General features: G+C 34.9%; 2 protein-coding genes and 1 pseudogene across 2 annotated transcripts; 2 read left to right on the plus strand and 1 right to left on the minus strand.

Annotated features, from left to right (window-relative positions):
* The first annotated feature begins 903 nt into the window (after positions 1-903).
* LOC143549307 (uncharacterized) lies at positions 904-1,924 on the plus strand (annotated as a pseudogene).
* Positions 1,925-4,973: 3,049 nt separating this feature from the next.
* LOC143549293 (uncharacterized) lies at positions 4,974-7,261 on the plus strand. The gene has a single exon (XM_077040223.1). The coding sequence runs from the start codon at positions 5,010-5,012 to the stop codon at positions 7,224-7,226; it is 2,217 nt and encodes a 738-aa protein (XP_076896338.1). The 5' UTR covers positions 4,974-5,009; the 3' UTR covers positions 7,227-7,261.
* Positions 7,262-7,939: 678 nt separating this feature from the next.
* Positions 7,940-10,012, minus strand: LOC143549308 (uncharacterized). Its single transcript, XM_077040234.1, has one exon. The coding sequence runs from the start codon at positions 10,010-10,012 to the stop codon at positions 7,940-7,942; it is 2,073 nt and encodes a 690-aa protein (XP_076896349.1).
* Between the last annotated feature and the right edge of the window lie 6,994 nt (positions 10,013-17,006).

The following is a 17,006-nucleotide window of genomic DNA, read 5'->3' on the forward strand; positions in this document are numbered from 1 at the left end:
TGTCTAAAAATTGGCAACGTGCATGAAAATTTGACAATATATTCCTGCAAATATTGGTCACTTTTATGTTGAAGTCAAAAATCTGAACTTAACATTTTGGTAAATGTTTTGAATTGGCAATTAGATCAACAATTCAATAGTTTGGTCAAAAGGTCAACTGTTGATACATGAACATGTGAGCCTTAATTAGTTAAATCACATTTATGTGTTTTTAAATTGTGTTCAAATTAAATCAGAATCACCTTCTTTTTATACATATAAACTACAATATTTGTAAACACAGTTTGAGTATTGTCAAAGTATTGTAGAAAGTTAACTACTATTATTATCTTTGAGTTAGCTTAATTGCAACATTATATGTAGGCATGTAAACGAACCGAACAAACATGAACAAGGGCATGTTCGTACGTGTTCATTTAACTTTAAGTGAACACGAACACTTAATCGAACAAATATTTGTGTTCATGTTCGTTCGTTTTAAAAGTGAACATGTTCGTGTTCACTTAAAAAATGAACATATTTATTTTCGTTTATGTTCTTTTAAAAATGAACGGTCTAAAACGTAAACAATTTTATTGGAATAGACGAAAATACCCCTCGTGCGGGAGAGGTTTTAACGGCATTGGTTAACTCAGTTTGGAACTTGTATACAAATGGTTACAATTGAAACCAATAGGTATTCAAAGTGTTAAAAGGTTTGAAAGAAAATGTAATTATTTTAACCCAAAATAGTCCCATGCCATTAAAGATTATGACCAAGTCGGTTATAGTATATCAGTATTTACTTGTTGAGCAAGCTTGTAATTCTATATATCATCATCGACAAACACTACGCACGATTTCCATCATCAAGGTAGGCTTCCTATCATCATCGTATTAGCATATCGAATTAAGGTTTCAGTAATGTCGGAGAGAAAGGTGGTGAATAAGTACTACACACCCGATTTCGATCCCGCTAAAGTTCCTCGAAGGTTTAAGAAGAGCCAACAACAACAGATTAAGGTTCGAATGATGCTCCCTATGAGCATCAGGTGTTGCACTTGTGGCGGCTATATTAACAAAGGTACAAAATTCAATTCTCGAAAAGAAAATGTTGTTGGTGAGAAGTATCTGGGAACTATTCCGATTTTTAGGTTTTATTTCAAGTGTAACAACTGTTGCGCTGAGATAGCCATCAAGACCGATCCTCAAAACTCTGATTATGTTGTTGAGGCGGGAGCACGAAGAAATTACGAGCCTCAAGAGGAACCGCAAAGGAGCAAAAAGCGTGCACGGTACTGCTGGGAATAGAAGAAAAAACGAAACGTGATTTTAATTTTGTTCTTTCCAATTGAATCTTTGTTGACACCATAATCATGTAAAATCAAGCATTAGTGAATGATAATCAAACATGGCTCAAGAATCTGGTCCCATTTACCTAAAACATGGAAACTTCAAAATCCATCCAAAAGAGACTTATATGTATGTTTTTAACAGTAAACATACATAGAAGACCTTAAATTTTCTTCTTTTTTTTTTTAGGAACAAAGAGTAAAATCACCTTGACCCACAACTTCTTCATAACCGAAATAGGTATAAAATTCTAACGCCGTTCCTGTCAATTGATGTGCATACTAGAAGTCAAATTTCGTTTTGTTTTAACCAACCCATAAACAAAATTTCTGTTAATAAGAAAATGTTAATCGATCAGTTTCGATTAGTCAGTTTTTTTGGCATGGACTCGGTTTGGCTATGACTTATAGGTACAAGTTAAGGTTTGCAAATTTCAAACTTCACAAAAGGAACTCGTTTAACGAAATTAAAGTGGGCTATAGTCGGAATTTTTTTTCATCAAATGGGCAAAAACTAATACGTTTTTAATTGTTTTCTTATGTTTTTTAGGTTCACAAGAATGGCAAAATCTCAGTTTGGTTATGACTTATAGTTACCATTCTTGTGTCTTCGTGTTCGGAGTTGTTCTCTCAACCCAACCCTAAATCATCTCGTTTTGATTTCATAATTCTGATGATAGTGATAGTGATAACGAGCCCACCTTTTTCATACTTATCTAACTACTACTACTACTGATAATAATAATAATAATAATAATAATAATAATAATAATAATAATAATAATAATAATATGTGTTTGAATTAATTAATTGACTTTTTTTTTCAATACATACAATTATATGACTCACTTTGAATTTTAAGATTGGATTTACATCTTGTTATAGAATGAGTTTTATTAGAAAACTTTGGATTTACGATTCCGGTTACTTGTTAGATGACATCTTTTCTTGATTGTTTTTATTCGAGTTTTTATTCCTTTTACTCGGCTGTTCTACAAATTTATCGAAGCATGTCTACAGCGTCCACTCATTCAAATAATTCGCAAACGAATTCTTCAAATCCTTTAATACTTGCATTCTTCTTATTATCTAGGGATAGTTACAAAATTGTATGACCTTTGTACCTAAATCATTCAAAGCAACTGTCATGCTAGTCATAGCAACCTCGAAGTTGGATGACACGGCCAGACACCTGAAAAGATTACAAGAAAACCATTCAGAGAATATTAGCAAAACAAATAATGGTTGGGTGCCAAATTGTGCATAACTATAACCCTATTTGACCCACTCTTAATGGTTTTGCTTCGCGATTTTGAAAGTGGGCTTCTATATTTTTTGGAGTATAATTATAGCTAATAACGTGTATATCTGAATTGTGTAGAGTAAAATTATAGCTAATAACCTGTATACCTGGGTCAGGTTTGGGCATAAATTAATGATATCGTATGTTGATGTAGGTAGAGGTGTACAAATTGGGTATTAAAAAACTCAGGTTTGGGTATAATTGGGTATTAGTAATATCTGGGTCAGGTTCGGGTATTGGCTTGAAAAACCATACCCTATGTACCAGGTTCGGGTCGATTATTGAATCGGGTCTTCAATATCCGGGTATTTGAATAGCCTATTTTCGGGTATTGAAAAAATCCGTCTTATGGTATTTGAATACCTTATTTCCGGGTATTAAAAACATTTTTTCTTTAGCATTCTTCTGTTAACGGGCATGCTTCGTTTTTTTTTATCCTAACTCCATTTTTTTTCATACAAACTTCAAATTTCATTCAAACATATATAAAGAATTAAACAATTGATCTAAAAAGCATATATTTTATGTGTTTTAAATTGTTGTTTGTTATACCAAAATGCGCTGCTCTAAATAAGTGTTTATATAAATTATGTTCTTTAAAATAGATCCACTGGAGAACGGCTACTGCCAAGTGCAACACAGACACATTTGCACAAACACTAATATTCGGGTATAAAAAAATCCAGTTCGGGAATGCAAAAAACCCGGGTTTTGGGTATAACTAGAGTCGGGTTTCAGGTATAACTAGAACCGGGTTTCGGGTATTATCGGGTTTAGATCGGGTTCGGGTTTCAGCATTGAAAGTCATACCTTATCCGTACCCTATTGGTAGGGTCGGGTTCGTGTATTAAATACCCAAGTTTAAAAAAATCAGTTTCGGGTTTTTTATTTTGGTCCGGTTCCGAGTTCGGGTTTTTTTGCACTTATAGATGTAGGAATGACAAACAGACTAGTATCAATAATTCCAATCCCATAAGGCCATACCTGATTGTATATTGTGTCCCATATCTGGCCCTATACATGTCGGGTGATTGACATATCCACGGATATCATGTATGCCCGTGTTGAAAAACACCAGTTAAATTTTCAAATACATTTCTTACTATTTTAGTTCATATATTATTATTATTATTATTATTATTATTATTATTATTATTATTCTTTTTTTGAACGACCAACAAACAGAATTGCCTAGCTACTTCGTACGAGGTGACCCAATGACGAAAGGTCACCGCCAGCTGACCCGAGTTGACCCAATGGCGAAAGGTCACCGCCAAGGTCACCGCCAGCTGGCCCAACCCAACCCCACGGAGCCCTTAATCTCCTCCAAGTTATCTCCAGTTCCGTGGGAACCCAGCCCGAAGGCCCACTGATGATAAAACACGGGCGCACTCAGGATCGAACTGAAAATATATATATATATATATAGAAACTGGTTAGATCGTTTAAGCGGAAACAAGTCGACTGGTTCATCCAGCTTGACACTAATTGATATGGTTTAGTTGCGGGCTATTTGACTATTTAATTGTCCGGCTGAAAATTTGAAACTTGGAACTAGGCCGTATATATCGGATCATCTCTCTTTTTAACTATAGTTTATTTATTATACAATTTTTAATTTAACTCACTATGCTAATGTAGTTTAGTAAGAGTAAAATAGAGGAACCTAAGGATCTAAAGAGTTCTAAATATGAATTATAGTAAGAAAAAAAGGACGGTGCCAATAAAAGATGTTATTTGATATTATGACAACGACGTGTTTAATATCATAATTTTGATTGAAAGAAGAAAACAACGCATTAGTTGGACAAAAAAAACATAAACGTCAGCTATTAAACTACTCTGGTCAAAGTTAGAAACAGTACTCTTTAATCTTGGAAATCACCTAAATATAAAAAAATACTTCAACAAATCAAGGGAAAAAATGATGATTTTAACCTATACCAACTATCCTCAAAATGCATGTAAACTGAATAAATATCATGATGTTTTGGGTGCTTACTGCAGAAATCATGAAACGACTCATGCTGCAAGTCTTTTGCGGTGACAGAATGATTTTAGCGTTTAAATACTAATAAAATAGCGTGATTTTCACTTTTCGGGTCGAATATATATTTGTTTTGGTAAGTTTTTTGTTCAAATCACTATTCTAGTAACTTTTTTGTTTTTTATTTTGATCAAAATGGGGTATTTAGTTAACTCCATCCACATATATACTGTTTACAAAACACCTTTTTAAAAAGTTTAAATGACAGTGATCCTTCAATTTTGGACAAAAGTCAAGTGTTATTAAAGCAAATAAGAATTCAACATTTCAACCATTCTTTTACAACTCACAATCTCACATCATTAGTGACTTAAGAAATTATTCAATCATGTTCCACAGTGGCTGCACTGCAGATGGCTCCCTAAACAGCTCAAAGTTCAATGATCCGATGCCATGGATCGGCATCTACGTAGCAGCCGCATCATTAATATGCGGCTTAGCCATGGCCTTGGATGCACTCCATGGTTTCAGATACAAGAAGTTCTGGTTCCCTTGCAAGTTCTTTAGCCTCAATGCAACAACTCTTACTGTCATAGCAATTGCAATCAAGTTTTCGGTCGATCTGAATGCCGCTATGCCCCGCCGCCAAGATCAGCTGGCGAAAGTCAGCAGCTCGGCTTTCATATGCATGGTTATGGGAAACTTGCTGCCTTCTTTAGGTACAATGGAAGATACTGAGCTTTTGATGAATATTATTGCTTTGGGGATTCTTGTTGTTACCGCTATTACTAATATTTGCATACAGATGGGTACCGGTGTTATTTTCGAGTTTTGGATGGAACAAGCTTTGATTATGGTTTTGATGATTGTTTTATTGGCAATCTTGTGTTCTTTATCATTGGCTATTCCTACCAAGAAGTATTTTTTGGATATAACATATGAAAAAAAGTTGAAAAGAGCAAATACAGTGTGTTTCACTCAAATGCATCTATCTGTAGCAGAGAGGTTAAAGCAAGATTTAGGGAAGTATTGGATGATGGCGTATACGTCGAGCCCTCAGTTTGTGATCGGGCGGTCCGCACCCTGCTCGGCTTCTGGGGCCTTTTGTCTTGTAAACTTGTTGATCTTAGCCGAGTCTATACTCAGACCACGGTTCATGCCTTGGTCTTTCAGGTTTTGCACTGGTGATTCGGATTACAGATGGTCAACCACTATGGTTTTCATGTGTCAAACGGCTGCAGTGATTGTTGGTACGATTTCTCCGGCTTTTAGATGGTTCATGACCATCAATTTTAGGTGTCCAACAAAGGCCTCGCGGGCCGTTGTTCAGGAGTTTGTTGTTGAAAAATACTGGATCAAACGGATTCTTTTATGGCAGGTGCAACCTTTAGATATAAGAATATGTAACCGGAAGGGAAGAAAACTCATTCATGGTGCTAAGTATCATGTTTGTCATTGGTTGATCGGGTTGCAAAAAGGATTAGTCTTTTGTTGTAAGATGATCAGATATGTTTCCATTTTCTTTGTGACCAAGTTCTTGAGAATCAGAAGGTTTCTAAAAGGTGATAATGGTGTTCATAACGATGATGCAGATAACATGAATAGGGATATGAATATGGATCTGAGTCGTTACGTGATTTTTCTTGAAGGAGAAGAAGTATTGGTCGATTTGATGATGGAAAACAATAGTGATGCTACGGCTCACTGGATCAAAATGGGGGAGAGTCAGCAGCCGAGAAATCTGATAAAACTTTTAGAGCGGTCGAGTTCTTTAAGTTCTTTCAATGGAGTACATGATTTTGATAGTGACAAAGTTCCATCTTTAAGTTCTGAAGAACCACCACAATGTTGGGCTCTTCCTATTGTGACTTTAACAAGCATAGCGGTTGCAATTCCCGGTATAGACAAACAGTTGAAAGATCAACTGATATTCGGTGTGGATGAAGGTCTCAAGTATGTCAAAGAGATAGAAAGTTATATGGAAAATGTTAAAGAACTGACTCCTGTGACGAAAGCAACACGGATACTTTGGTCAGGAGTTGAACTTTCTAACAAATGGTTAGATGTTGATCTTTCTAAGCTAGCGCATAATCAAGAACACGTGACCGGAACTGAAATCATCAAATCACTTGCTGAAATCTCAAAGGAAAAGTTCATGGAGTTTGTAAACAAGGATGTGTATTTGAACGCATGCTTCACGGTGACAGCAAATTCCATGTACAGAATATGTGAAACACTGTTGTTAACAAGTCGTAATGAAGCCAGTGAGAGGTTATTTGAGAAGATCTCTCTCATGATTTGTGATATCTTTTTAGCAGCTTTGAGTAACCTGCAACATGTTATTTCAAGAAAATGTCATGAAAGTCGGATTGAGGAGAGGGAAAAGAGCATCCGGAGCGCAGTTCTGCTTTTCGGGCAAACCAAAAAGATTTTAGAGGTTATTGACAAGAAAAGACCTCAAGATTCAGATCATGGGAAACTTATACATATAAGTGAGTGGCATCTAGTGAGCAAAAAGAGGAATCAGCTATGCTCTATGTCTTCTTTGACAGACGAGGAAACAGCTATGTCTAGCCCGTCTAACGTGTATATATTAGTTGACTAATATTGTGGCATTTATGGTTGCAAGTGTTAGCCATCTAGTGATCAGCATGCAGCAAGAAGTCATGTTTGATATTGTATAAGAATCAACACCAAAGCATATATTCTTATTAAATGATATTTAGCATACCTTAATCTAAGGTCATGGATGCATGTGCACATGTGTATGTAGTAGCACAATTTGTGTGTTATATGTCTTAAATTCGAATGTTGTGACCGTGGTCGTGTGTCGTGTTTGGCATGCAGATATGTCCTTTTTTAATACATCATACTCAATACATATTTTACTTGCAAACACTACTGTTTTACATATACTGACAATTCTTTGTTTAGTTTTATGTTTGTAGCACATGTCTTGAAAAGATATGAACTTATGCTTTAAAGTGATAAAGTGAAAGATAATGCAATCATACAAATGGAACAAGTAATTGAAGGTGAAACTAAAAATAAAATAAAATAAAGAGTACAAACTACAGTTAATGTCTTTTACTAATTTACAAAATGAAAGTATAAAACAAATGCTTCTCATTGCCTAAAGGGGTTTCAAGAGTTTTAAGATTATTGAAGAAGTGGTTTTTAAAATAACTCCACCAAGTTACATCATTTAATAACCATATATGATTTGGTGTTCATTTTTCTACATATTATACAGGGCTACTTGATGGCTAACATTACAACCATAAACATTACTCAACTGATATATACAAATCAGACGGACTAGACGCTGCTCAACATGCACATCTTCTTGCTCACTAGATGCCACTCATCGATACGTATCAGTTTTCCGTGATCTGAATCATGAGGTCTTTTCTTGTCGATAACTTCCAAAATCTTTTTGGTTTTCCCAAAAAGTAGAATCGCACTCCGGATAGTGTTTTCCCTCTCCTCAATCCTACTTTCATGACATTTTCTTGAAATAACATGCTGAAGGTTACTCAATGCAGCTAGCAATATATCACAAATCATCATAGAGATCTTCTCGAATAACATCTCACTGATTTCATTCTGGTTTGTTAATAGCAGTGTTTCACATATTCTGTACATGGAGTTTGCTGCCAACATCCTCATTGGCCATCGCGACGGGACCTCTTTCAAGCATTCGTTCAAATACACCATATCCTTGTTCTCAAATTCCTTGAACTTTTCCTTTGAGATTTCAACAAGTGATTTGATAATGTCGGTCCCTGTCTTGTGTTCTTGATCATGCGCTACCTTTGAAAGATCAAAATCTAACCATTTGTTACAAAGTTCAACTCCTGACCAAACTACTTCTGCTGCTTTCATCACATGCTTCAATTCTTTTACATTTTTCATGTAATTTTCTATCTCTTTGACATACTTGAGACCTTCATCCACACCGCATATCAGTTGATCTTTCAACTGTTTGTCGATACTGGGAATTGCAGCAGCTATGCTTGTTAAAGTCACAACAGGGAGAGCCCAACAGTTTGGTGGTTCTCCAGAACATAAAGATGGAACTTTATCACTATCAAAATCATGTACTCCGTTAAAGGAACTTTTAGTACTCGATCGCTCTAAGAGTTTTATCAGATTTCTCGGCTGTTGATTCTCCCCTATTTTGATCAAGTGAGCGGTCGCATCACAATTGTTTTCCATCATCAAATCCACCAATCCTTCTTCTCCTTCCAGATAAACAACATAACGACTCAGACCCATATTTGTATCCCTATTCATATTCTCTGCATCATCACTATTCACATCATTATCGCCTTTTAAAAAGTTCCTTAACCTCAAGAACCTGCTCACAAAGAAAATCGAAACATATCTAATCATCTTACAAGAAAAGACTAATCCTTTTTGCACCCAAATCAACAACTTGCAAACATGAAACTTCACAATCTGAATGAGTTTTCTACCCTTCCGGTTACATATTCTTAAATCTAAAGGCTGCAGCTGCCACAACAGCATCCGCTTGATCCAATATCTTTCAACAACAAACTCGTGCCCACACGCTCGCGAGGCCTTGGTTGGACACCTAAAATTAATAGTCATAAACCATCTAAAAGCCGGTGAAATCGTGCCAACCACCACTGCAGCCGTTTGACACATGAGAACCATAGTGGTTGACCATTGATAATCCGAATCACCAGTGCAAAACCTGAAAGACCAAGGCATGAGCCGCGTCCTGAGTATGGACTCGCCTAAGATCAACAAATTTACAAGACAATAAGCCCCTGAAGCCGAGCAAGGCGCAGACCGTCCTATCACAAACTGAGGACTCGACGAATACGCCATCATCCAATACTTTCCTAAATCTTGCCTTAACCTCTCAGCAGCAGATAGATGTGTTTGAGTAAAACACACCTTATTTGCTTTTTTCAACTTCTTTTCATAAGTTATATCCAAAAAATACTTCTTGGTAGGAATAGCCAATGACAAAGAACACAAGATAGCTAACAAAACAACCATCAAAACCATAATCAAAGCATGTTCTATCCAAAACTCAAAGATGACACCAGTACCCATCTGTATGCAAATATTAGTAATAGCAGTTACAACAAGAATCCCCAGAGCAATAATATTCATCAAAAGCTCAGTATCTTCCATTGTACCTAAAGAAGGCAGCAAGTTTCCCATAACCATGCATATGAAAGCCGAACTACTAACTTTAGCCAGCTGATCTTGTCTTCGAGGCATGGCGGCATTCAAATCGACCGAAAACTTGATTGCAATTGCTATAACAGTAAGAGTTGTGGCATTGAGGCTGAAGAACTTGCAAGGGAACCAGAACTTCTTGTATCTGAAACCATGGAGTGCATCCAAGGCCATGAATATGCAACATATTAATGACGCTGCTGCTACGTAGATGCCGATCCATGGCATCGGATCATTGAATTTTGAGGTGTTTAAGGAGCCGTCAGCCGTGCAACCACTGTGGAACATGATTGAATATTTGGTCGTCACTGATGATGTCAGTGGTTAATGATTTTTGTTTAGAATCATTGTGTTTTGGAGAACTTAAAAGGGTGTGTTGAGAGTACATATCAGTGTCAAGTCGTTGGTGCTCCTGGAAACTTCATGTCCGTTTGACCACAAAATATATATATATAATATTCGGTGGAGAGAAAATAGAAAATATAGCTTTTCTTGAAAACAATAAATTATGAGCATCTGTCTGGATAAGGTGCAACCGAAAAAATAAAACTCTCTCACTTTATTATCATAAATCATGTTTTGTGTTACCGCTTTAAAACCCCCCGCCCCCCCCCCCCCTCTCCTTTTTTTTCAAAGGTGGTTGTGGCGTAGCTTGTTGCCTATTTGCCTGTCACTTTATTGTAATCGTTTTATAGTAAATCATATTTAATTTATACTTTTGTCTTTGAATATATATATATATATATATATATATATATATATATATATTGAAATTGCTCAGTGATTGCGTACCACTTCAATTTCTGTAAAAAGCTAGTCGTTTAAGGGTGTAGAAACTTTTATGTCCAGGGTTTTAGGGTAGTCGCTCAAACTTGAACAAGTAACCAACACCAGCAATTGATGCACCGTTAACCAGCAAACCCCATGTAGGTCTCAAAACGACCACTTGAATGGTTTTGCTTTTGATAAAGTGTCAAGACGAGTGCGGTAAATTAAACGACCGAATATAAAGATAATATGGATAATGAAAGATCTCGTTATCGGCAAAAGGTTAATACATTAAACGAACCGATCCACCCAAGATGAGCTCGGGTGAGTGATTTACATACAAATAAAAAACAATAATACTCTCTGTTTGTAAGGCTAAAAAATATGACTTGGTAAAGCGACGCTAGATCCGATCCAATTCATCTATCTTGTTACCTCTAAATTGGTTTAATATAATGCAATGGTGAAAAAAATACATCACGATATCATATTCTATATTAAAAAATAATAATAAATAAATGCAATTCACTATTACACTCGGATAGTAAGTTTGAAAAATCATTCTATATGCATAATTGAGTTTGAAAGTCAAGAAAATACATCTACAAATACATCAACTTTGTTAATTATTTGACTAATCTAGACGATTTTCAAATGTAATATCAAATTTAATTTTTAATTGTTATTTAATTCACAATTATAACTTTAAAGTGTTATAGTTATCTTTTGTATATATTTTTGGAAATCTATAAGTAATTTGGAAATATTTAAATAAATATTTTGTTGAAAATATGAAGTATGCATGTTATTTCTTTCAATTTATATCCAACTAGTGTTACATCTGGCGCGTTGCGTCGAGACGGGTCGGTAAAATCCAGATGGTGGTAAAACCCAAGAGTACTTGTTAATTCCTGAACATTGAGGCGGTAAGTCGACACAAATTCAGTCGGTTTCGGTAACGTACGTTGTGGTATCGGAACTAAAACTCGGGCGTCGGCAAAACCTGAACGTTGTCAATCTCGGTTGTTGAGGTGGTTAATCTACGGAAATTCGGTCGGTCTCAGTTACGTTTGTCACGACATCAAAACTAAAATAAAAAGTAATAAAAATAAATAAATACAAAACAAATATGGCATTCGATGGTTTTTGTTACGTTCCTTAAGATACCATAACTAAAACAAAATGTGGCGGCCTACGTGAATTCGGTTGGTTTCCCTCACATTCGTTACGGTACTGAAACTAAAACAAAATTGGCTTTTGATAGATTTATGTTATGTTTGTTACGGTACCGAAACTAAACACAACTAAATTGAAAAACAAAATGTTGTCGACCACTAAGGTGCCGCCAAGTGAATCAATCGGGCACTTCCGACACCAAAGTTTTCTAATATCTACTACGTTTATATGTTTCTTTGTGTATTTTGCGTATGGGCTTATTTGTTGATTAATGGGCTTGGATGGATGCAAGTAAGAGTTATGGGCTTGTAACAGTTTGTTTGTTTGTGGACTTAAGGACAGAGGTGCCGTGTTGTCTAATACCCGATTCTGAGTATGAACTGGATTTGGGTATGACCGGTATTGAAAAATCAAGAATTGGTAATACCGGAGTCGGGTTCGGGCCCGGGTATTATCTCTAAAAACCATACCCTATTCATCGGTTTCGGGTTAGGTATAGAATCGGGTATTCTAAAACCGGGTATTTGAATACCCTATTTTTGAGTATTAAAAATTTAAAAAAACTATATTTTCAGGTTTATACTTGAATTCCGTATTTCCGATTATTTAAAAAACTCCATTTGTGGGTTTTTTTCCGGGTTTTTTCATGGTATTTTTTGGTTATAGATTGGTTTTTTAAAGGGCTAAACTTTTTTGGGTATTTTTCGAGCATTTTTCATTTATTTTTCGGGTATTTGAAAAACCCGGTTTCGGGTATGGAATCGGTTTTGGTTTCGGGTATTACCGGGTATAAATCGGGTTCGTTTTTTAGGTACGGGTTTTGGTACTAAAATGCATACCCTATCCATACCCTACGGGTAGGGTCGGGTATGGGTTCGGGTATTAAAAATCCGGGTATAAAAAAAACCGATTATGGGTTTTTTTGGTCTGGTTCCGGGTTTGTATTTTTTGTGCACCTCTACTTAAGGTTAGTAGGCTGAAGCTGTTACTCCGTTGACTGTTGTACCAGAATATATGTGTGTGTGTGTGTATCCTTATAAATGTCTATAGAAAAATCTTATGTGTCACTCTCTGGTTGCTTGTCACCCTCTTTCAAGCTACCACATTTCTTTATTTGTAATTTAAGATTTCTTATGCATTTGACTCAAATTTGCAGGTATGGGTCTCACCAAACACAGATAGTTCTTAAATAGGTTATAACATCTTATTTATTTGTGAAACTCTTTAATAATCAAACAATAATTTTCGCAGGTCATAGGTCTCACCAAAACCAGATAGCAATTAAACAGGTTATAACATCTCATTTATTTGTGAAATAACCCCTTAGTCATCAAACAATAATTTTCGTGGGTTATGGGAAACCCGAATAGGCCTTAATCGAGTCATAACATCTCATTTATTTGTTAAACACTTTCGTCATCAAACGCTAATTTAGTTTCCCTCCTCTACATATTCTCCATCGTCAGTTTATCATCTCCATCACCGGATAACTTTCGATCACCACCCACCGTCGTCAGCATCCCCTCTCATGCGTCAACCACTATCGTCACCTACATCAACTGCCCCTTTTTCATAAGACAAATATTTGTGTTCATGTTTGTTTGTTTATAAAAATCAACATGTTCGTGTTCGTTTATGTTCGTTCGTTAAAAATCTAAAAAAACATACACATCTCAATTGAAAGAGCCAAACGTTAAAAAGTATAAATTAACTTAACAAACTAATATACACATATTAAATCAAAATATAACTACGTTGAAAAATAAAACAAATCATTACAAAATATAAAATAGCAAAACGATTAAAAACAAAACCTAAATAAACTCTTTTAATATGAGAACTCACACTAGTATGTAAATATTCATATACTTAGAAGAGACTATTATTTTCTATGCGTCATCTTCTTCTAAAACGTCTTTCTCACAACATTCAAGATTGTTTACATTAGATCTGTTAGATCTATCAATGACTATCATCATTCAGTAGATTATCGGGTTTTGTATTTCAATCGATCTTTTGGTTTCTTTGAGAGAATCTATTGTAATTGTCTGAGTTAGGATTTTGTCTTGTTGACAATTTCTTTTGTTCTTTATGTTTCTGATTTCATTGTTGGTTCTGTTCTTGATTAGAGTTTTTGATTCTGTTATTTTCATCAGTGCGTCGTGTTAACGATTTGAATCTTGTGATTTATTTGTTGACTGGTTTGGCTTTAATAGTGTTTTGATTACATTTGTGACATTTTGATGGTAGATTATTTCGGCTCAAGAATTATCAGTGAAAACAATGTTTTTATTGAATTGCTAGCTTTTATTTTGTTGACATAGATTCGATTGTTTGAATTTGTTTAATAGTTATTGATTTAACACAAAACTCATAAGTTGGTATTTTGAAATTAGAAATAGTTTTCTTTTTATTCTTTTTTTTTCTTATTGGATTTTCTTTTTTGGATTGTTACCGTTTTTACTCACAAAAACTCGCAGCCCAAAATAATATCTTTCGATCAAAATAATCAATATTACAGCCCAAACTAACAAAGCCATGTAGCCGAACTTCAACATATGCATTATGTTATAGCCCATCTAAACACTGTGTAGCCTAAAATAACAAAAGTTACATACTTACATCCCATGTTTATTAAATCGGTGGAGACAAATTCGATAAACGAGCCAACTAACTGAGCCGTGGCCTGATATGTTCTGGTTTAAGAACGAATTGATAAACAGATACAAACGAGCACATATAATTTAGGATGAATTCTCATATTATATATAATTAAGAACACTAAATCAAAAATCGATTACAATGACAATTATAATATAACCCTAATTGCAACCCTATAAATCTATTACAAGATTTACAAATCACACGTACCAAAGATCCAACTCGGTCATCTACACGTGATGTGCCTTTAACAAGGAAATTACCACATGGTTCATGTTTTTATGGTGTTCATCAAGAAGCCAATGATATTCACTCTATAGGTATTTGGCTTAATGGTATCTTAATATGTTTGTGTTATAAGGTACTTGTCAGGTTTTTGAGTACCGTCCTAAGCATTGGTGTAGTTTAGATTGCCGTTTAATAAAGAAGGGAAAAAAACTTATCTTCTCATAAATGTCTATTTCTTGTTCATTTTAAATCCTTATGATTTAATGTTGTGAAATTTGTCTTTTATGAATGCTTTTTTATAATTGTCAATGTACAATGCAATGACTTAACATCAGTGTTTTGAAATCTAGATCGGACCGGTTGAACCGAGACACGGTGTGTCAAGCGGTCCGGTTCGCACTATAAAACCCGTTTTCTAAAGAACTGGTCGGGTTATAATTGGACCGGGGTGAACCGGATTCCGTGAGCCATTTCAACCGGACGAAGATGTAAGTTAGTTGTGGGATGTGATAAAAAATTTTAATATAGGCCAAATATTCAATCCAAGGATCGAACTTGAGAACTTAGGGTTTTATGAAAGTGCATTTACCAATTGCATTAAAGGATATTTGTGTCAACTAGTGAACTAAAGGCATGTTTGGTAGTCTCTCAATGACTATTAAGAGGCTACATCTTAATGGTTAATAATCTCGTTAAAAAGTAACCTTAAGTCTTAGTAGCTATTAAAAGGCTACATTATAATGACTGCATGTTCTTTAAAATAATATTTATTACTACATGTATGCATACAAAAAAAATACACATGTATTTATAACAAAAACTTATATATATAAATATATTATTATGACATCATCCGGGTCAAACACCGGTCCGTCCTCCCGGGTCGGTCCGACCTTTGACTTGCTAAGACGTCCGGGTCAACACCCTCCGGACCGGGCCTGAAAACATTGCTTAACACGTCAAGTTAAAAACATTTCATCGTTGTTATAAGTTGTGAAGGAAAAAAAAAACATTATAAGGCTACTCCTATAACTATTTACAACCCAACCAAATCCAACTTTTCATTACAAAAGTAATATCACTCTTCCATCTACACAACCAATCAAACTCAAAATTTTCACTCCCATTAGCAACCCAATCAAACCAATTTTTTTAATAAATATATATATATATTAAGACTAATTTTTATTGTATTTATTTAATAGAAAAAAGATTAAATAACAACTATTTAAATAATGACTTTATTTTTTACAACTATAATTCAATGAATCATAATATAACTTATGAATCGTATAGAACGAGTTTTTACCCGACTCGTTGCGCCGGGACAAGTCAGTAAAACCTGGATGGTGTTAAACTCAAGCGGCGTCAGTCACGGGCGTTGAGGCGGTGAGTCAACACGAATTCGGTTGGTTTACGTTATGTGCGTTATGATACCGGTACAAAAAACTAAAAATCGAGGGTTGTGGTTGGTAAAACTTGCGTGTTGGGAAGACCCGAGGGTTGTCGATCCCAGTTGTTGAGGAGGTGAGTTTACGAGAATTCGATCAGTTTCTGTCACATTCATTACAGCATTGGAACTAATGTTCATTATGGTACCAGAATTAAAACAAAATGTGGTGAGTCTGCACAAATTCGGCAAATTCGGTTGGTATCCGTCACGTAAGATACCGTAACAAAAAAAAACAAAACACAAAAAAAACGAAATTCATATTCGGTCCATTTTCGTTATAGTACCTAAACTAAAAAAAATTAAAAAACAAAATAATGTGTACCAAACAAAAGATAAAAGAAAAAAAGATTTTAAAAAAAGCCATTTACAAAACTGTCTTCAGGAGCAGAGGGTCGAATCCGCGTACAAACCAACCACCAACATGCACTAATTCATAGACCATAACCACTCCACCAAAATCATATTTACTACTATAATATGAAATTAATAGCTAATATGCCAAAACATAAAACTCTATATTGTGACACCAAACTTCTTAAATATACTAATTAGATAATTATATGAATTTAAACTATGTAATTCTAATCTTTAATAAGAATCGAATAGAATTTTAGTACGACTCGTATAGAATCATAATATTTGAGTAGTTGAGAATCGAAGTGTGCCAATACCATGGCCTATAAATAGAGCAGGAAACATTACTAATTTTGGTATAATTATAAAAGACAAAATACCAAAAGACGTCCTTTATATTTGATCATTTTTTCAATGGACATCCGTTAGCAAAAGAAATAGCAGAAAGCATACTACATGTTTCAAATCCGTTTCATGTTACGTCATTTGTCACTAACCACGTTGATTATTTTTGTTAAATATTGACAT

This window comes from Bidens hawaiensis, unplaced genomic scaffold (assembly GCF_021521415.1).
Source record: "Bidens hawaiensis isolate Kalapana, Puna unplaced genomic scaffold, B.hawaiensis_p1.1 tig00015461_1, whole genome shotgun sequence".
Classification (NCBI taxonomy): domain Eukaryota; kingdom Viridiplantae; phylum Streptophyta; class Magnoliopsida; order Asterales; family Asteraceae; genus Bidens; species Bidens hawaiensis.